Source organism: Seriola aureovittata, chromosome 17, assembly GCF_021018895.1.
Source record: "Seriola aureovittata isolate HTS-2021-v1 ecotype China chromosome 17, ASM2101889v1, whole genome shotgun sequence".
Taxonomy (NCBI): domain Eukaryota; kingdom Metazoa; phylum Chordata; class Actinopteri; order Carangiformes; family Carangidae; genus Seriola; species Seriola aureovittata.
In genome coordinates this window covers 24,632,352-24,653,391 of record NC_079380.1, presented here as the reverse complement: position 1 = coordinate 24,653,391, position 21,040 = coordinate 24,632,352, and the positions used below count along the sequence as shown (strand labels likewise).

Here is a 21,040-nt window from a genome sequence, read left to right as displayed (position 1 = left end):
ATGACAGGAAATTTAATTATATAAAAAAATAAATATAATAATGAAATCATTATTTTATTTCATTTTTAAATTTAAGCTTTTTTGTCTTAATTTGAAAGGTTTGTGTCTTGTGTGTATTTTGGCAAAAACACACGACATTTGACATTTTATTGTGAAAACCCGCTGGCAATATCCTGTAGCGGCTTTTAATGTGAAACCAAAGCGGAAGGTGTGTTTCGTGCCAGCTGTTGAGTCGGCTCAGCTGATGAGGTCAGACCGTGTGGAGACGCAGCTCAGTGTGTGTGTGACTGCAGCCTGATTAACACACACCGTCCTCCTCTCTGACGCGCACACACTCTCCTGAAAACACACTTTGACCATTTACACTTTTCATTCATTAAACCACCATCATGGATCTGGACCCGACCGTCGTCATTCCCGCCATCCTTTTCACCGTCGTTGCCATTTATTTCGCTTCGTCGCTCCTCAGCAAGAAGCCCGACGCCTCCTCCTCCTCCTCCTCAGCCGGGAACAAGAAGCCTAAAGTCGGCTACGGAGACGACATCCCTCCGTCCAGAGCTCTGGGAGAGCAGCTCCGACCCGAGCCTGAAGTCTCCCCGCGGCCAGAAGCTCCGGCTCCGGCTGTGGAGGACATCGGAGCCGCTGAGAAGATCCAGGACGTCCCGGTCGCACAAGTGAAGGTAAGATCGATTTTCTTTCTGATCAGTTTATTGAATTTCTAATCATGACATGGATACCAATTTCAAGTTGCCAAAAAAATATTTTTTCTTATCAATCTACATTTTTTAACCTACAGAGAATAAAAAAGAAAGAATTTATTCATCTTGAAGGGAAGTTTGTGCTGAAGATTCTCAGTTTACTTGGTCAAATAAAAATAGAAAACAATATATATTAACATATTTTAAATATTTACAAAAGCTTGGTGGAAGTGACAAATTACTTTAAATTACTTTTTTGGCTGAGTCATAAAATAAAATATTGGAATTTATTTTGCAGCACAGAAAGTTAAAGGGACAAAAAGTAACCAAATATTGGTATTTTTAAATTTTTTAATTACTTAAAGCAATTAAGTGAATAATTTCTGGTATCGATTAATGATCAGTCAATTAATGATTAATATTTTCACAAATAATAAATAATGAGAAGATGTGTTGTCACTCAGCCAGGAGCCATAATGTTACAGCTTCATTTCTAAAGAGCTGACAACGTTAATTAATGTTAATTAATGATTCTCTACTTCCATCTTCTCCCAGAATGCTTTGCTGCTTTTCTACATTTAAAAGTCTCACCTGAGTCTGATGCGTCTTGATAGAAATAATAAAGTCTAAAATAAGAGTTTTAATTAATAATTATATAGTGTCTACTGTAATTATACTTTGCATCTCATTTTATTCAGTTAACACTCTTTATGTTTTGATGAATCAGTTATTGATTAACACCTGAGTGAGAATTTAGTTTCATGTTGGTCTTTGTTTAAGAAACGAGCTGGAAGTCATAGAGGTGCATCAACTTATTTTAACCCAAATCACCGTGGCGACGAAAGTAGGTACGCTGCTCTCTGTACAGCCCGTGTGTTTATTATTGTAACCATGACAACCAAGGTCCGTTACGCCTGCTGTCGTGGGGGCGTTATTTCAGGAGACGCTTCTATGGGTCGTATTCAAGCATCAACACCGAAGAACCGGAAGCTGCAGTTCCTCTAACGACCACTAGAGTCTGGCTCCAACAGTGAGTCAGTCCCCATAGACTCCCATGTTAAAATGTCCAACTTTACAGCAGAAATAAACATGTTTACAGCCTGGTACAGAAACTGTTCTGGTCTCTAGAGCTGATTTCCTCCTTCATGACACCTGTTTATATAACTCACCTGTTTATATAACTCACCTGTTTATATAACTCACCTGTTTATATAACTCACCTGTTTAAATTTTATTAAGGACTACAGTTATGGAGGATTGAGGGCGTGGCCTCTTTGAGTGACAGGTGGGTGAGGGTATGCTTGCCACATGCAGTCTGAGCTCCACACAGGCTCCTCCTCTTTGACCATATTTGGATTAGCTGGGAGTTAGGGGGCGGAGTCAGACGCTGCCAACATGGCGACGGTAGAGCAGCTCACTCTGAGCTTCAGAAACCTGAGGGCGACGTCACAGAGGCGACGTCCATCTTTGTTTACAAACTGTAGGTGGTATCAGGGTCGATGGTTGATCTGGTTGGAGGAGGAGTTGTGATCATTTTTGCGATTAATTATTTAGTCGTTAAAATGTTGAACCCACGGTGACGTCTTCAAATGTCTCGTTTTGTTCGGCCAACGCTTCGTCTCACTGACATGAAACAGGAAATCTGTTCAAACACGTTAGAGAAACATTTTTTATGTTTAGTAAACGACTTCATTGATCTATTGATTATCAAAATTGTTACAGATAAATTTTCTGCTGATTAATCGAGTCGCTGATGACAAAGTTAGTGTTCACAAACTTGATACTACAAATCTGTTCATGTAAGGCCTACGTGTCAGCTTTCAGCTGCATCTCATGGTCTTCATTAGGAGTTTAAAATGATTCTTATCGTACATGAGATATATTTATTTCTGGATGATCTGTTGGGACTCCAGGTTTATAAACTGATGATACATCACCTGATGATTGTTGCATGAATCAGACCAGAGCTGTGGGACGCTGATCACAGATCAGACCAGGCTGCTGTTGATCCGGTCTGATCGATCGTTACTGCTGCTGCGTCACAGAGTCTTTGATCAGGGATACGACTCGACAGTCCATCTCCTGATATTTGAGATTTATCTTTCAATCAATTCGATCAATATTTAAGACTCAGATCAGTCGACTCAGATTTATTATTATTATTTATTGTCACATAAAACAGTTCTTTTTTAAAAAAAATCATAATTTAAATCATGTTTGTTTCATTAATTGTTAAAAATCGATCGATTTGACAGAAAGCTTAAAAAAACTTGGACTTTGTGTGTCGCCATTTTGAAACGAATGACTGTATTGATCGTTTACACGTCCAATAATCAATTTAGGAAGCTTCTAGAAATGGAAACTCCTCAGCTGATGTTTTGCTGCCTGACGTCGTCACCGTCTCTTCCTGATTCCTGGATGCTGATTTGCTTGTGCACACAGTGTTGAGCCTTTATGAAAATGTTGAGCTGTGTTGGCGAGCGCGGAGCGACACCGTGCACAGACGAGTGTGTGTGAGCCGTCCTGAAGCATTTGAATGTCTGCTAATGTTATAGACCGACATGCAAATCAGGGTTATTTGGCAGCGGCTCAGATGCCTCTCTCTGGTCAGAGGTCTCTCTGCATGTTGACCCCCCCCCTTTAAAAAGCCTGAGGAATGTGCACAGCGCTGCTGTAACATGCGACGGCCCGGGCGTCTATATTTGGTGCCGAACATGCATCCTATATTTACACCTGTGTTCACGGTGTCGCAGGTCTGTAATGATGATTGACAGCTGGGAGGTTCCTGTTATTTCACCTGAACACATCGTTCAGTTCTGCAGAGACACTTTTTACACAGTAAGATTCATTTTTAAAAGGATAAAACTGCGTCAGTCGTCACTCAGCAGCAGGTGACTTCATGTTTCAGGGAAATCTTTCACACGTGGACGTTTTTGATAAAACACGTTAGCCACTTGAAAATTCAAGATGGCCGCCATTTGGGTCAAGGAAATATTATTTTTTGCAATGAGTTCATCCACTATTTTCTCATATAAATAAACAAACATTTTAACAATGTAGAAGGTAAAGTAGGTTCATACACCTACTGTAAACAAAGCCGAGGGCTGGTGAGTTAGCCTAGCGAGCTAATGCTAAGACAAGTAAACAAGTTAAACAACAAACTGTCACCGACACTGAATCTTTGCTCTCTGCTGTTGTATTAAAAACGGCGTCACACAGCGACTGGACCACACACCTCGCTGTGTGTCATGTGACTCTCTCTGCTGTAAAAGTATCATGGACATCAATCCTGTGGCTGAGTGTCACTGAGCAGCTAACAGTCTTCAGCCACGCCCCCCCCACACTGATAACCTTATCCTACACACACAGCTCACCCCTCAGCTGTCTCACTTGTGGCTGCCGCAGTGCATCATGGTAGATTTGACAGTTTTCTTTGTCCACATAAAGGACGTCTCTGTGTCTCTGAAACACAGCGAGTCTCGTTGTTCTGGTCTTCGAGTGGGAGTCCAACTCGTGCGGCTGCACAGCATCAACGTCCCAGACTTCACATGAAAAATCATTTGTTATTTTATTAAAAACTAGAACTGACTGCAGAGTCTGAGGGAAGAGGAGGAAGTTTCCCTCCAAATATAAAGAGAAAATCTGCAAAAGAAAATGAGAATTAAAGAACCGTCGTCCGTTGTTTCATCAAAATAAACGTCTGGTGGAGCTAATTCTCTATGTCGCTAAACCACCACAGAAGAAGAAGATGTGATTCAAAGATCATTTCAGAAAAATAATCATTTCAGTGTTTTTTAATAAAAACATTTAGTTTAATCCTGAAACTGAAAGTGTGTGTGAACCCACACTGAGAGTTGTGAGGTTTCCTGCTGCCAGAGGTCAGTGTGGCTCTGAGACTCCGCCTCCGTCCGCCGCAGCCTAAACAAGGCGAGAGGAGAGGAAGCTGCTTCTCAGTCTGTGTCAAAGTGTTTCTGTCTGAGACTGGAGCCGAGGCAACGGAGGACGTCACTGCTGCTTCTTCTCCTCCTCATCTTCACCTCAGCTTTCCTCAGACCAACGCTTCTTCTCCCTCCTCATTCTTTGAAAATTGCAAACTGCGTCTCTCGTGGCGATGCAGCTCTCCATATATGGAAATGTGAGCGTGCTCTGAGGGAGGAGAGCTGTGTCAGAGCCAGCTGTTCTCCGAGTCACATCTGCACGTTTCTACATCATGTCACACACCTCAGGGCGGCTGCAAGAGTTTCAGTTACTTCTGATAAACTTTCAGTTTGTAATTTTTCATGATTCTTCCAAAACCAGTTCCCTCAAAACGAACCTGTTGTCATAGTTACATTTTTATAGAGTTTTGTGCCACTAATGGTGCAAAAATAATAATAAAACCTTTTTCATCTTGTCCGTCTTAATGAAGAAATGTTTTTACTGATCCTTGGATTTAATATTTGTTCATATTTCATGTTTCATAATTACCCAGAAACTGTTTTAAATTTGAGTCTTGAATCTCACACGTCCTCGGACTTTAACGCCTCCCATCAGGCACCTTTCCCCCAGGTGAGGAGAGGTCTGTGTGGCGTTCGCTGACCTCTCGTCTCTTTGGGTTTCATCAGGCTGTGAACGGCAGCAAGTCACTGGCTCACAGAGCTGTTTTCTCCTCTGCTGTCTGACATACCTCTGCTGGTATTTCCCCCTGGCCTGGCCCTGCTCCCGCCTCTCCTCCTCCCTCTGAGGCCTGGCCTGGTCTGGTCTGGTCTGGTCTGGCTCACTACACCTCTGCCCCACAGTGCTGTTGGCCGGGCATCAAAACCAGGAGAAAACACTGGCTTCATATCAGCTAATTCCTCCTCTGTGGTGATTTCAGAGCGGCCGCCACGCCCTCGTATCCCGGCATGTTTCGGTCTTTTTTGGCCACGCCGCAGTGACCTTCCCCCAGTGATTCATGGGAGTGAACAGAGGATGTACAGTGACGGACAGAGAGGATTCAAAGGACACATTGACTCTGCGGTGATGACCGACTCTTTGTCTCTAACAGACCTGAGAGCAGTTCTTCATGGACTTTGCTCTGACACTCTGCTCCATGTCGACATTATGCGTCTCGTCCTTTCTGCTGCTTCCTGCTCCGACCTTCTGTTCCACCACATCACAAGCTCTTCAGCAGATCACTGCAGTGATCAAGCATCACAATCCGTTTGTTTCGTTTGAAATAAATCCCATTGGCCACTTGAAATCTCATCATTTCAAGATGGCCGCCGTTTCCGTCGCAGGATTTTGTAATGTAACCCTGTTTTAGACTCTGAGGACGTCAAATATGTCGTGAACGGTTCTGCATAAAACACATGTATATATTTGAAAACTATTTATTATGAATGAAGAACCAAAAGTTTCACAGTTAAAATGTTTGATTATTCACATGAGAAAGCAAAAAATAACATTTCCTTGCCAGAAACGGCGGCCATCTTGAATTTTCGAGTTAAAAGCCCAAGGAGGATTTGAGCCAAGTTTATTATTTGTATCCACATGTGAAAGATTTCCCTGAAACAGGAAGTTATCTGCCGCAGTGCGATGGGTTATTGGCTCAGAGAACAGAGTGGAAGTGTTGGTCGTCTGTGGTGTGAATGGAGGCGGAGTCAAAGAGCTGAAGTGGAGATAAGAGGGGGAGGGAACAATGAGTCTGTGTTTGGACAGAGATGGAAGGTCTGTCCTCAGACCTCAGACCTGAGACCTCAGACTTCAGACTTCAGACCTCAGACCTCAGACCTCAGACCTCAGACCTCAGACCTCAGACCTCAGACCTCAGACTTCAGACCTCAGACTTCAGACCTCAGACCTCAGACCTCAGACCTCAGACTTCAGACCTCAGACCTCAGACTTCAGACCTCAGACCTCAGACTTCAGACTTCAGACCTCAGACCTCAGACTTCAGACCTCAGACCTCAGACCTCAGACTTCAGACTTCAGACCTCAGACCTCAGACCTCAGACCTCAGACTTCAGACCTCAGACTTCAGACCTCAGACTTCAGACCTCAGACTTCAGACTTCAGACCTCAGACCTCAGACCTCAGACCTCAGACTTCAGACCTGAGACCTCAGAGTTCAGACCTGAGACTTCAGACCTCAGACCTCAGACCTCAGACCTCAGACTTCAGACCTGAGACTTCAGAGTTCAGACCTGAGACTTCAGACCTCAGACCTCAGACTTCAGACTTCAGACCTCAGACCTCAGACCTCAGACTTCAGACCTGAGACTTCAGACCTCAGACTTCAGACTTCAGACCTCAGACTTCAGACCTCAGACTTCAGACTTCAGACCTCAGACTTCAGACTTCAGACCTCAGACCTGAGACTTCAGACCTCAGACCTGAGACTTCAGACCTCAGACCTCAGACTTCAGACTTCAGACTTCAGACTTCAGACCTCAGACCTCAGACCTCAGACCTCAGACCTCAGACCTGAGACCTCAGACCTCAGACCTCAGACCTCAGACTTCAGACTTCAGACCTCAGACCTCAGACCTCAGACCTCAGACTTCAGACTTCAGACTTCAGACCTGAGACCTCAGACCTGAGACCTGAGACCTGAGACTTCAGACCTCAGACCTCAGACCTGAGACCTGAGACCTCAGACCTCAGACCTCAGACTTCAGACTTCAGACTTCAGACTTCAGACCTCAGACCTCAGACTTCAGACCTCAGACCTCAGACCTCAGACTTCAGACCTCAGACCTCAGACCTCCACTCTGTGCCGCCCGACCTCAAGAAGAGAAACCGCATCCAACCGCCGAGCTCCGTTCACCCTCAGCAGAACATGTTGGTCTTTAGGAAGAATTCAACAGTAACACCCCCCCCCCCCCCTTCAGGCTCTTCACCAGCTGGAACCGCTTCCTCTTTAGTGTTTGCTCAGGTAGTTCAGTAAATTCCCCACATGCCAAGAGATCTGATGCCGATCCTCTGCTCCCTGTTAGAGCTAAAATGGCTTTTAAGAGTGAGGCACTCAGTGTAATGTTACAGAGGGGATATATATTATCCAGGAAATGCACTCAGAGGTCAGAACGGCCGACGGGTCGGACTGATCCAGAGCGGCACAGCTGCTTTTGCAAAATGCCTCAGTCTTTTAAATTTACTCTTGATTTTTACTCTGTTGTAATCTGGATTCAGTATTTTATAATCTGGATTCAGTATTTTATAATCTGGATTCAGTATTTTATAATCTGGATCCAGTATTTTATAATCTGGATTCAGTATTTTATAATCTGGATTCAGTATTTTATAATCTGGATTCAGTATTTTATAATCTGGATTCAGTATTTTGTACTAATATCGTGTCATAAACTAAAGATGACCATATTTATTTATACTGTGAAATGAGTATTTTGACTCAGTATCTCATAAACTCCCTTTAATATCATATCTTCATTTACGCTGTGACGCTGTGAATTCACTGTTTTTTAATCTGGATGTAGTATCTCATAATCCTACTTCATTTTCTCACCTTGATTGAGGATGTTTATCTTGTTTCTCATAGTTTTGATTCAGAATTTGAGAATCATGATTTTGTGTCTCGTAAATCTCGATTCAGTATCGTATTTTATTTTAAATACAATTTGATGAAACAAATTAGATTGACCATATCATTTTTCTGTGGCACAGCTGGTCTTCTGTAACGTCTTCATGCTGCTCTGTTGATTCATTCCTCAAAGTAGAAATTACTGCCTCACACACGATGATCTCATGTGCGACTCACTCACCCAACAAACATGTTTGCCCAATTTAGGCAGCAGTAAAAGAAGCAGTTGGTCATCCTGCTGACTCATGAGGCGTTTTAATGACTCTGCGTTCAGGTCCGTGAGCGTGAGCGTGAGCGTGAGCGCTTTGTTTCGCTGGTGTGGAGATTTATTTCTGTGTTTCATTGCTGAGGAATTCAGAGGAAGGGACGGTTGCTTCCGGCCGGGAGGGAGGGAGGGAGGGAGGCTGTGGGATTAGGAGAGCAGGCGAGCGGCAGGAGGAGTTTAATACAGTCGGGCCTGATGCCCCCCCCCCCCCCCCCCCCCCCCCCCCCGGTGCCACCAGTTGTCCCTGCAGTGAGTCAGCAGCAGCAGAACCGAGGCTGGTGTTGACTGATGGGTCCAGACAGAGACACTGACTCCGTCCTCAAATTCATCCTCTGGTGGAGAAATATTCAGCTCCTTTACTAAGTATTAATATTACACTGTAATAAATACTCTGTGAAATACTCTGTAAGAATATACAGTAAAATACACTCTAAATACTCTATAAAATAACACTCTAGAAATACACTGTTACAGGGAAAAGCATGAGAGTTGAATCAGGAAAAGTAGGAAACATGTATTTTATCATTAGATTATTACTCGTACATTAAAGAACATCGTTTCACTGCTGAAGCTCTTTTTTAAATATATATATATATTATATATATATATGTAATATTTTCTTTAACGATTAACCTTCTGGTTGTTTTGTCTTTGAACTGACTCATTGCTTTATATTTATTCATCTTTATCTAATGTTTGTTTTGTCCAAACCTCAACATCATAAAACTGATTTTAAAACATTAAAATGAAAGAAAAACAGAAAATCTTCACATTTGAGAAACTGCAACAATAAAATATTTGGCAAATGTTTGACTTAAATGATCAAAGTAAATACCAATTCATTTTCAGTTAAACAACTAATTGATTAATCCACAATTTGCATTTACTGTTGGGCAGTTGGATCTTTAACAAAGCATGGTGTGTTTTACTCTGAAAAGCAGCTGTCAGACACACGTGGTGGAGCAGAGGAGACTCAGGTGGTTGAGTTGCTTCCCACTGGTTAAACACACCTGTTGTGTTAATCCGTGCGCTCGGTGAACCGGCCTCATTGTTCCGACTCATTTTCGTCGGACCAGGAAACGGGTTGAATTTCACTGTGTGTGATGATGATGATGATGAAGCTTTAATTCCACCTGCCACAGACTCTGATTGTTCTTCACGTTCTAAAAGTTAACGTGAAATTCTACGAGGATTATTTAAATCAGCGTAAACGCACCGTGCTTGAACCCTCCTTCGTTATAAAAGAGTCGTTAACATATTTATTATTTACTGACTGGACGGAGCAGAAACAGGATCTGCTGCTCCGATGTCGATCTGTGCAAACTCAGCACTTCCCCACAGACAGGTGTGTGTGTGTGTGTGTGTGTGTGTGTGTGTGTGTGTGTGTGTGTGTGTTGTCAGGTGGCAGGGAAAGGACAGGTTGCTGGACACTGGAGAGGGTTTTATTTGTCCTGGTGTCAGCGGCAGGCGGCGGATGATCCTCCACAAGGAGCTGCAGCTGACAGTCACCCACATGACACTCACTGCCAGAGGTCAGAGGTCGACGGTCCAGTCAGCACAATGTACATGTTCAAATATCCTTAACTCGCGGATGATATATTTATTATCCCTTTGATCAGTGAGGAATCTGATCGCAGCGACGCTTCAGAGCAAATAACTCAGACTCACAATGAGCTAAATAATATTTAACATTAAAGCTCCATGTTTCTTCTTCTGTGTTTTATTTGAAGTGTTGATCCATCAGAAGATATAAAAACCATCTCAGTGTAGTTTTACATCTCCTCTCTCAGGCTTCTCTCTGGAGCTCTAGTAACAACAGGTTGGTGAGCCAATCAGAAGAGAGGAGGCTCTGAGCCTCTCTTCTGATTGGCTGACTGTTTTCTGACTGATCCAATAAAAATAAAGCAGATTTCAGGTAAAAACACTCAGAGAAACCAAATCCTGCAAGGTTTGGATGGTGGGTCCAGGTGGGCGGGGCTTGGTGACTGCTTTGTTGTGACATCACAAAGTTCCAGAAGTCCTGACGGCTGGTTTTTAACACCTGCTTGTACGTCTCAGTGTGTAAAATGAAGATTTAACAAACTGGTCCGGGTCTGGAGACAGAACCTTCTGGTTTCTGTTTTAGGGACCGAACCTGATCCCGATCCACAACGACACGCTGATCAATAAACTGTCACTGTTTGCTAACTGTTTTCAATTCGTTTCTTTCCAGGCTGTCCCAGAACCAGTATCAGCACCAGAACCTGTCCAGGAACCAGTAAAAGAACCAGAAACTGTTCCAGAAGCAGCAAAAGTACCAGAACCTGTCACAGTATCAGAGACTGTTCCAGAACCAGTATCAGAGCCAGAACCTGCCCCAGAACCAGTAAAAGTACCAGAGACTGTTCCAGAACCAGTTAAAGCACAACAAGTAGCTGCAGTACCAGAACTTATTCCAGAGCCAGAAACTGCACAGGAGCCAGTATCAGTACCAGAACCAGTCCCAGAACCAGCTGCATCCCCAGAACCAGTGTCAGCCCCAGAACCAGTGTCCGCCCCAGAACCAGAACCAGTCCCAGAACCAGCTGCAGCCCCAGAACCAGTCCCAGTCCCAGAACCAGCTGCAGCCCCAGAACCAGTGTCAGCCCCAGAACCAGTCCCAGAACCAGCTGCAGCCCCAGAACCTGTAGCTGTGCCTGATCCAGATCCTGTGGTCCAGTCTGAAGCGGTACCTGAAGCGGTCCCTGAGCCCGTGGCTGAACCAGAGAAGGTTGTGGAGGAGTCTTTACCCGAGCTGGTCCCTGGGTCGACAGAAGACCTGCCGGGCCCTGAACCTGCTGTAGAGGCCTCACAGGAACCTGAACCAGAACCTGAACCGGAGACCGTCCTCAACAACGGTAAGACTCCTGAATGGATGACAGAAATGTTTTTGGGATGTTTCACTTTTATTTCAGCCGTTATCACCTGATGAAGAGCGCGAGGTGCAGCTGAAAGCTCCAGAAGTAGAAAGTGGACCTTGAGTTCAGATGATGATGAAAGTTTTTAAAGACGTTGTTGTTGTTTGTGTTTTTATTGGTTTCTGTGAAAATGAGACAAATATGGAGAAACATCAGCTGATTGGACGTGAGTACAGACACACTGATCTGAGGACGAACTGTGTGTGTAATAATAACAACAACAACAACAACATGTAGTGCATGTAAACAATCTATATGTCTGTGTTGAAAGCAGCCTCCTGTCGGCGGCTGCGCTCAGCTGATAAGAGTGAGCAGAGAAGAGCTGCCAGGCGTCAGCACAGAGTATAACACAGGGAATAACAATCATTATCAATCACTGATTAATAATCAATACATTTAAAGACAAACACTGAGTCAGACGAGCAGGAGATTAACCAGCGGAAACAGCAGCCGCATGATGACCAGTCTTTACCAGCTGTTTACAGGCTGTTTCTGACTGTAGTGACTGTGTGTGTGTGTGTGTGTGTGTGTGTGTGTGTGTGTGTGTGTGTGTGTGTGTGTGTGTGTGTGTGTGTGTGTGTGTGTGTGTGTGGAGCAGCCATCTGCTTTAAGAGGATGATACTTAATCTTGAACCAGCACTTGGCTTCTCTGAACAACAGCCGCTGTCCAGACTGACAATCAGCTTTATGTCCAACCTGAGACGCAGTGTGTGTGTGTGTGTGTGTGTGTGTGTGTGTGTGTGTGTGTGTGTTGTGTGTGTGTGTGTGTGTGTGTGTGTGGCTAACAGTTGCACCGCACACTACATTAAGTAGGCATGCTAACACATTTAGCATACGTGGAGTGACAGCAAAGTAAACCCACTGACTGACAGAGGAAAGAGTTAAACGTAAACATTTACATCTCCTCTCTCAGTCAGCCAATCAGAAGAGAGGAGGCTCTGAGCCTCTCTTCTGATTGGCTGACTGTTTTCTGACTGATCCAATAAAAATACAGCAGATTTCAGGTAAAAACACTCAGAGAAACCAAATCCTGCAAGGTTTGGATGGTGGGTCCAGGTGGGCGGGGCTTGGTGACTGCTTTGTTGTGACATCACAAAGTTCCAGAAGTCCTGACGGCTGGTTTTAAGGCTCAGTTTCTGAATACAGGCTGTGTGCATTTCTCTGTGGACTGAGGCTTTGATACTTTCACAGTATTAATATAGAAGCTAGAGCTGATCTATAATCTATAATCACACTACACATGGACACACACCTTTACACTGGAGCAGCTTTATGGGGGGGGTCAGTATGGGGGGGGTCAGTAACTCCGGGTCTTCACCGCTCTCTCTCCTCCTGTATCTGCTCTGTTTCAGACGTGGCTGCAGCTGAAGATAAAGTGAAGTTCACTCCAGGAAAGAAACAGAGCAAGTTTGAGACGCTGATGACCAAGGAGGAGATCGAGGAGGAGCAGAGGTCAGTTCACCACCCCCCCCCCCCCCCCCCCCCCATCCTGCCTGGCATGACGTTCGTTAATGCAGACACACAATCACTTCCTGCTCTGTGTTTTATTGTGTTTCTCTGGTGCATGGGCAGAAAGGCAAACTGCTCTGTTTTCTCCTCTTCTTCTTCCTCCTCTTCCTCTGCAGCTGACCAACTGTTCATTCACTGTCCATGTTTTCAGAGATTCAGGTGACATCCTGAACACCTGAGCGGTCGTCATGGTGTCAGACTGAACGTGTGAATTTGAGCTGTATTTAAATGACTGGTGCCTGAGCTGCTGTTTCCAGCTGTTTCCAGCTGCAGCAGTTATATAATCCGCTGTTCCACACGCTCTCTGTCCGTCAGCGAAGCCTGAAGCTGGACACACGAGGGCGAGTGAGGAAACACTCACATGGCAGAGTTTACAGGGTTTTTTCTCAGCGTGGGGGAGGCGACGTGTGCAGCTCTCTGATTGGACGCTCTGCTTTTTCACGTCTTAAAATGTTTCGTGGCTTGGCGGCGCCGCCTTATTTTGTTTCCTCTGAGGTTTTTAGGAGCGGCAGAGGAGGGAAAGAGTTTTCTTCTCTTTGTGCCTGGTGACATCACAGAGGAGTAAATATGAAGAGGGACGGAGGAGGAAGCTCGTCCAGCTTCCTCATTCCTTCTCCCCTCCATAAGTTCCTATAAACGCCGTCCTCAGCTCGTGGCGCCGACGCCTCCCGCAGCGTCCCGTTCGTCCTGATCTCTTATCATGTGGAAACACAGTGGATAAATTCCTGCACGCAGCATCTTCTGTGGCGCGCTGACACTGATAACAGTTTGCTATGTGAGAGCAGCGACACCTGCACATGTTTATTCCTCTGACTCCACATTCACTGGATGAATTATTGATCATGTGCCACAGACGGAGCTGATCACTGACTTCCTCCACCTTTATCTTTCCAGGGTAGAGCTTACCTCAGACTTTACCTCTCTGTAATCCAGCTGACACAGTGTTAGGAAGCAGATGGTAAGGTGATGTTTCTACCTCCAGCCCTCCCCTCTGATCAACCCGACCCCCCCGCAGGTACGGACAGACTGATGACACCTGACGTATCTATTGATCTATAATCTCAGATTTCACTCAAATGTTCATCAGCTCCTTTTAAATTGTGTGAGAAAAAAAAAATAAAAATCTTTTCATGTTTCGTTAAAACACGAATTTCACCCACTGGTGCAACATCTGGATCACTGACAGATTCATCAGCATAGATATTGATCAATACTAGTAATAATCAGTCTATCCGTACTGATTGACCCCCCCCTTCCTCTTTAATATCACATTGTATTGATCAGCTCACGATAACCATCATGATACTGTCAAATCTTCTAATTTAAACAAAAACAGCTGTTACTCGACACACTCACTTCAGTGAAGATGGTTGTTTCAGAATAAGACGCCATGTTGACATATATGTGTATAATATATATAATATATATATTAAAGTCAAACTGTGGAGCAGAGAGAATAATCTTCCCTCTGATGAAATGTGATGAAGAAAGAAAAAGAGAAAAATAAAATACTCCAGATTGACTGAGTAAAAGTTCTTAGTTACTTTCCGTCGCCACGTTCAGGGGCTTTGAACCGGATCCATGTGTTCAGTCCCGGAGACACACGGTTCATCTGTTGCCACGGAGACACCCAGCTGTTACTCCAGCTGTTACTCCAGCTGTGTTACTCCAGCTGTGTTACTCCAGCTGTTACTCCAGCTGTGTGTCACGGTCCGGAGCTGCAGATGGTTTCTCTCTCTCTCTCTCTCTCTCTGATCTCTGAACACACGACCCCCACCCCCCCCTCCCCAGCGTTAAAGCTCCCAGTAGAAACCAGTAGAAACCAGTAGAAACCAGTGTGCATGAGCTGGTCCTCTCCCGGAGAGAGTCATGTGTGCTCAGGGGGGATGGGATCCATACAGGAAACACAAAGGATCCTATAGGAAGCTTATAGGAAACACTAAAGACACTTCCTGCTCCTTCACAGCTGATGTCACAGACGCAGTTTGAATGAGGAAGGAAATAAATCGGTGAGAAAACAAAGATATTTATAGACGTTTTGTTTCTCACCTTCAGTGTCGGAGCGTTTGGTTCAATTCAGTTCAACTTTAATAAAGTACAATAACAATCAGAACTTTAATATGAGACAGAAATGTGCAACAAATACACAGATGTTAAAGTGGAAAGAGCTGCACAGTGTTTCTATGTTAATATGTAAATATCGTGTCAGGAAACGAAACAGTTCCTCTTCATAAATCAAACCAAGAGAAACAAACAAAACTTTTTCATCAGTTTATTTCTTGAGTTTCCCTCTGAAGATCAATAAAGTCTGATCTGCATCTAAAATAACACATTTATTATTTTTGTTATATTTTATCTTTTTAATCTGATTCTGTAAAAAAGTTCAAATAAACTTAAATGTAAATCAAATAAATGACGTTCAGTAAAAAGTGAAATGTGGAGTAAAAGTATAAAGTGGCAGAAAATGGAAAAAACTAAAATACTTTTTTAAAACCAATTAATTAATTAACCTCAAAAGTAAAGTCCAGTATTTGAGTAAATGTAACATCATCGTTTGAACCGTAGTTTTTGCTGCAGTGGATTTTATTTCATTATATTTCTGTGGTTTTTAAAACCAATATTTCCCACTTTAATATCAGTGCAGCTCAGATTTTAGGAGCCACCTGCCAAACTCCACAGCAGCGTCCGGCCCACGTGCACGTGTGACGCAGCTGCTGGACGTCAGTGTGTGAGCGCCCTCTGCTGGACACACACCGGCATTACACCCAGAGAAACTCCACCAGTGTCTGTGCAGACGCACTGAGAGCTGTGTTTTATCTAATGATAGAAAGGTCTTCTCTTCATCTTCTCTTCCTTTACAGTAATGATTCATAACTCATCCTTTGTATTAATAATCTGAAAACTAATAAATGATAATAAAACACTTTGAGTTAAGATTTTCCTTCAGGTTAAAAGCTTTTCTCCTGATCTTCGTCTCAAACTTCAGGAATCCCTTCAGCTCCTTTAATGTTTCCCTCTTCCCAAAAGTGATCACAGGTATCACAGGTGCTAATGGCAGCAAATCAACGGTCTCCATGGAAACTGTAGAATTTTACTGCTGTAAATTTCTTTACTTTTTTCCTTCAGTAAGGAAACTTTTAAGAAATTCTGGGAACACCCTTAAGTGACTCAGCTAAGGAGAAATTAAACCTTAAGAGTTTTGTGCAGCTGGAAACTAAAATAATCAGATCAGTGAGTTTAAGTGAAAAGTCCAACGTTTCCCTCCGACATGTTGCAGGAGAAGAAGGAAGTACAAGAACTTCAAATTAAAGTTCTAGAGTAAGTGAACGCAGTAAGTGGAAATATTCAGATACTTTACTAAAGTGAGAAAAACAAAGTAACGCCACACTGTGAAAATGTAAAATTTAATTTAAGTATCAAAAGTAAAAGTTTGACTGTTGTATATCACATCATCGTCATTATTACTCAACTAATTATTATTTTTTTTCCCTTTATGGATAAATTTTCTGATTATTTTTTCCATTCATCAATTGATTGATCGGTTTGTAAACATTCAGAACGTTAAAAAGTCTTTATGTTAAAAAGTTCCTGCAAAGTTCTTGTCTCCATTCTTCTTTATAATCATTTTTATTTTATATTTATTTTCTATAAGGTCAAGTGTCTTCACACATTTTGAGGATCGATAAATTTGCAACGGATTCACATTTATCAATCTCCAAATATGGAATGACTCTTACACTGGATTTTAATATTATTTAATTTAACAGAATATAGTTTATAAACGGTGGAAGAGCGAACGTACGGTGATGAAGGTGTGTGTCGTTCAGACGTCCAGCTGTGACGTCTCAGGCCTCTGCTTTTATCTCAGTCACATCTGTCAGCTTCTGTCCAGCTGTGCTCCAGCTGTGCTCCAGCTGCTCTGCTGCTAACCCTGCATGCCGCCCGCTAACACCACAGCTAACGGTGAGTGCTGCCGCTCCGAGGTTCGTTAACTCAGCTGTGAACTGATGACATCATCTGTTAGTGGTTTCAGCCAGTGATACCCAACTAATAACACCCCCCCCCACCCCCACACACACACACACACACACACACACACACACCCCCACACACACATACACACACACCCCCCCACACACACACCCCCCCACACACACCCCCCCACACACACACACACATTGAGTCAGAGACTTACAGCAGCTCAGTGACCTGCAGTTACAAGTTTAATTTCTCACTTTTTCAATGTTGTATTATATATAAAGTTTCTGTCGTGACGATCAGACACGAAGCTCCGACAGGTTTCCTGTTTCTCTCTCTCTCTGTTTCTGTCTCTCTCTCTCTCTGTCTCCCTCTCTCTCTGTCTCCCTCTCTCTCTGTCTCTGTCTCTCTCTCTCTCTCTGTTTCTGTGTCTCTCTCTCCCTCTGTCTCTCTCTCTCTCTCTGTCTCTGTCTCCCTCTCTCTCTGTCTCTCTCTCTCTCTCTCTCTCTCTCTCTCTCTCTCCCTCTGTCTCTCTCTCTCTCTCTCTCTCTGTCTCTGTCTCTCTCTCTCTGTCTCTCTCTCTCTCTCTCTCTCTCTCTCTCTCTCTCTCTCTCTCCCCCTAGATTATTAAGGTGAAAGTAATTAATCAATAGATGATTAATCAGCAACAGATTTGTTAACTGATTGCTAATTACTGATTCCACAGACTCAGTTTCTCCGATGTCAGAATTTCCTGCTTTTCTTTTTTCTTTTTTCTTTTTTTGTTGCTATTTTCAACATTTTATCGACCAAACAATGAATCAAGAAAATAATTGTTGCAGCAGCTTCATTAATAATGAAGGTGAGAACCTGGAAACTGCCGGAGCTTCGTCACCTGTGTCACTGAGCGTCGGGTCTGAACCCGTCTGTGTTGATGTCGATGATTTCCGTCAGTCAGCTGATGAACAGACGCCTGAAGCTTTATTTAATTCTCGGAAAGAAAGCTGCTTGGTTTGTTATTCAGTTGTTTTGCTCCTTTCAAAAACTGTCGTACATTTTGTGTCTGATTCATTTGACACAAACACGAGTTTCCGTGTCTCAACTTCTTCTTCTGTGTTTTCTTTCAGCTGATCTGTGAAGACGAAGAGGAGGAGGAGGAGGAGGAGGAACCTGAAACCTTCAGCTATGCAGTTTTGTAGGGATTTAAAAACCTGCCTTTCTTTATTTTACTTCACTTCTTTCAGGCCTGCAAACGTCTTTACACCAAAGTGCCTTCAGGAGTTTTTCTGCTTCTTAGTGTCGCAGAATTTCAGGCGTCAAAGCTCGAAGTGGAGGAGGAGCTTTAACAGAAACGGTGTGTGTGGCGGTTGTGAGTGTTTAGCCTGTTCAGTGTGATCCGACAGGAAGTGAACGACGAGCTGCTCCTGAAGAACAAAACAAACGTCCCTTCAGGTGGATTTTCTTCTGAGTTTGGTTTAAATGTTGAAATAAATGAAATAAATGTGTGAAACCGAACACGTGTTGTTAGTGGTTTGTTCCAGCTGAGAGAGAGACGCTTGTGAAATGTGATATTTGTGTTTCCTCATCACAGCGTCTTTTCCTCCTTCGTCTAAACACTTCAAATAACGAGAGGCGACTTACACAGAGCGATAAATACATCCATCCGACCACACACACACACACACACACACACACTGTACTCACAACACAACCACACACACACACACACACACACACACACACACACACACACACACACACTGTACTCACAACACAACCACACACACACTGTACTCACAACACAACCACACACACACTGTACTCACAACACAACCACACACACACACACTGTACTCACAACACAACCACACACACACACACACTGTACTCACAACACAACCACACACACACACACTGTACTCACAACACAACCACACACACACACACACTGTACTCACAACACAACCACACACACACACACACACAAACACACACACACACACACACACACACTGTACTCACAACACCACACACACTGTACTCACAACACAACACACACACACACACACACACTGTACTCACAACACAACCACACACACACACACACACAAACACACACACACACACACACACACACTGTACTCACAACCACACACACACTGTACTCACAACACACACACTGTACTCACAACACACACACACACCTTTTACTGTCTGTCTGGAGGAAACGTGATCGGTCCTGATGTTGGAACCAGTAACGACTTTCATACGTTTGTTTTTGTAACTTGAACGTGTGTTGGAGGGAAACCCCTTGGCGCTGTGGAGATGACCCGGGTTCCGGTCCAGCACCCAATTATAGTGACGACCAGGTTGTGTTTTTATTTTCATTTCAACGTTTTTCCAGCGTTTATTTCTTCACCTTCCTCGAGTGCTGACTGGAGCGTCAGCTGATGCCACCTGAGAGCTGGCTGTTGAATGAAGTCGTTAAACTTTGTGTCTTAGTCTCGAGCCACGCGTCAGACTGAGGACTGGACCAGGTGTCGAGCTCTGGTTGGTTCTTGTCGTTAAGGTTCTTCACACTCTTGTACTGAGCTTGTTCCCGTGTCCGTTAATGAGCGTTCTGTCTGAGAATGGAGTGACCTGGAAAACATGACGGAGAAAACTCTGATTCCTGCCCAACGTGGTCCAGGATCCTGGATCAGGATCCAGGATCCTGGTCCTGGATCCTGGATCAGGATCCTGATCCCGATCCTGGATCCTGATCCAGGATCCTGATCCAGGATCAGTGTATGAATCCCATGACATGTCAGCAGCACAGGACATCATATGTGTGTGTGTGTGTGCGTGTGTGTGTGTTTGTGTGTTGACTGACTTCCCAGGGTGCAACAGGAGCAGCTGGCGGCCATCTTCCTGCTGCTGAGGGAGAACCAGGAGGCGCTGGGGGAGGTGACGGAGGGAGACATGGAGGAGCAGCTGAAGCTCTACTCCCTTTAAGACACGCCCACACCGAGACACTGTCCGTCCACTCAGGGAGTCCACCTCGTTACCGTTACCGTGGCAACACTTAAGGAGACTTGAATGTAAAACACTAGATTTACTTTGTAACGATGACATCTGTAACTTTGGTCAGTTAAAATATTCAATAGATATATAATAATCAAATATTATTTGTCTCTATTATTTGTCTGTTTGAATATTACAACTTTTTTCATGAAATGTTACAATTTATTTCTTCAAATATTTCATCTTTTTTTCTTAAAATACAACTTTTTTTTAATTTGTAGATTTTTTTTGTCAATATTTCATTTTGCCCCAAATATTAGTAGTAATATTAGTATTCTTAATATATCAGAACTTTTCTATCAGAACATTATGACTTTCATATTTTCATGTTTAAGACTGTAACTGCTTATTCTGAGTAACGTTGACAGTATCTGACTCTTTTTGCTTTTGTGTGATTTTTACATAGACAAGAGTTTTCACTGAGTTTAATTGTAAGTTTTATTTCACATGAATTATTTAATGACTTTTTTCATTATATTAAAAATATGAATATAAAACTTCTTGGTCGTGGATTCATTATGATATGAGATTATAATACATAACTACAAGGCTATTATTAGCTGTCTTAAGCTTCAACATTATAAGGCTAGCATTAGCTGCTACTTTAGGAAATTTCAAGGGTAGCGTTAGTTGGACATTATAATAACAGATAGCTTTAGCTCCTCCCAAATATTACAAGGTTAGCTTTAGGCATTATTGACATTAACTTTGCTCTCAATAAATTTAATAGTAAGATCAAGTGAAAACATGCCAGTAGCATTAGCTGCTAACTTACAGGAACAAGGCTGTGATGCAGTGCCACTACCATAGATGCTATAAGGCTAGCATTAGCATTATCTGCTAAATGTCAGTCACTGTTTGTCATTTTTGGGCTTTAAGAAGCTTTTTTAACTGCCATATTTATCGGGGGGGGGGGGGGGGCGTCAGGTGTCAGGTACAATTACACAGTTGCCTCGTTTTGTATAATGTTTGTTTAATTATAAAAGAAAAGTATTTTCCTGCTTTCCTTCCAGTGCATGCTGGGATATAAGTGTGAATGTTTGATGTAATGAAA

General features: G+C 43.3%; 1 protein-coding gene across 4 annotated transcripts; it reads left to right on the top strand.

Annotated features, from left to right (window-relative positions):
* Positions 1-234: 234 nt before the first annotated feature.
* On the top strand, positions 235-20,410 carry si:ch73-366l1.5 (FILIA-N KH-like domain-containing protein). Of its 4 annotated transcripts, XM_056402594.1 has the most exons (5): positions 236-680; positions 10,734-11,397; positions 12,810-12,909; positions 13,861-13,924; positions 18,051-18,438. In XM_056402594.1, the coding sequence occupies exons 1-4, from the start codon at positions 390-392 to the stop codon at positions 13,892-13,894; spliced, it is 1,089 nt and encodes a 362-aa protein (XP_056258569.1). In that variant the 5' UTR covers positions 236-389; the 3' UTR covers positions 13,895-13,924; positions 18,051-18,438. The 4 variants fall into 4 exon arrangements, with proteins under 4 accessions (XP_056258567.1, XP_056258569.1, XP_056258568.1 ...); XM_056402592.1 differs by lacking the exons at positions 13,861-13,924; positions 18,051-18,438 and adding an exon at positions 19,803-20,410 and having other exon boundaries at positions 235-680; XM_056402593.1 differs by lacking the exon at positions 18,051-18,438 and having other exon boundaries at positions 13,861-14,380.
* The last annotated feature ends 630 nt before the right edge of the window (positions 20,411-21,040 follow it).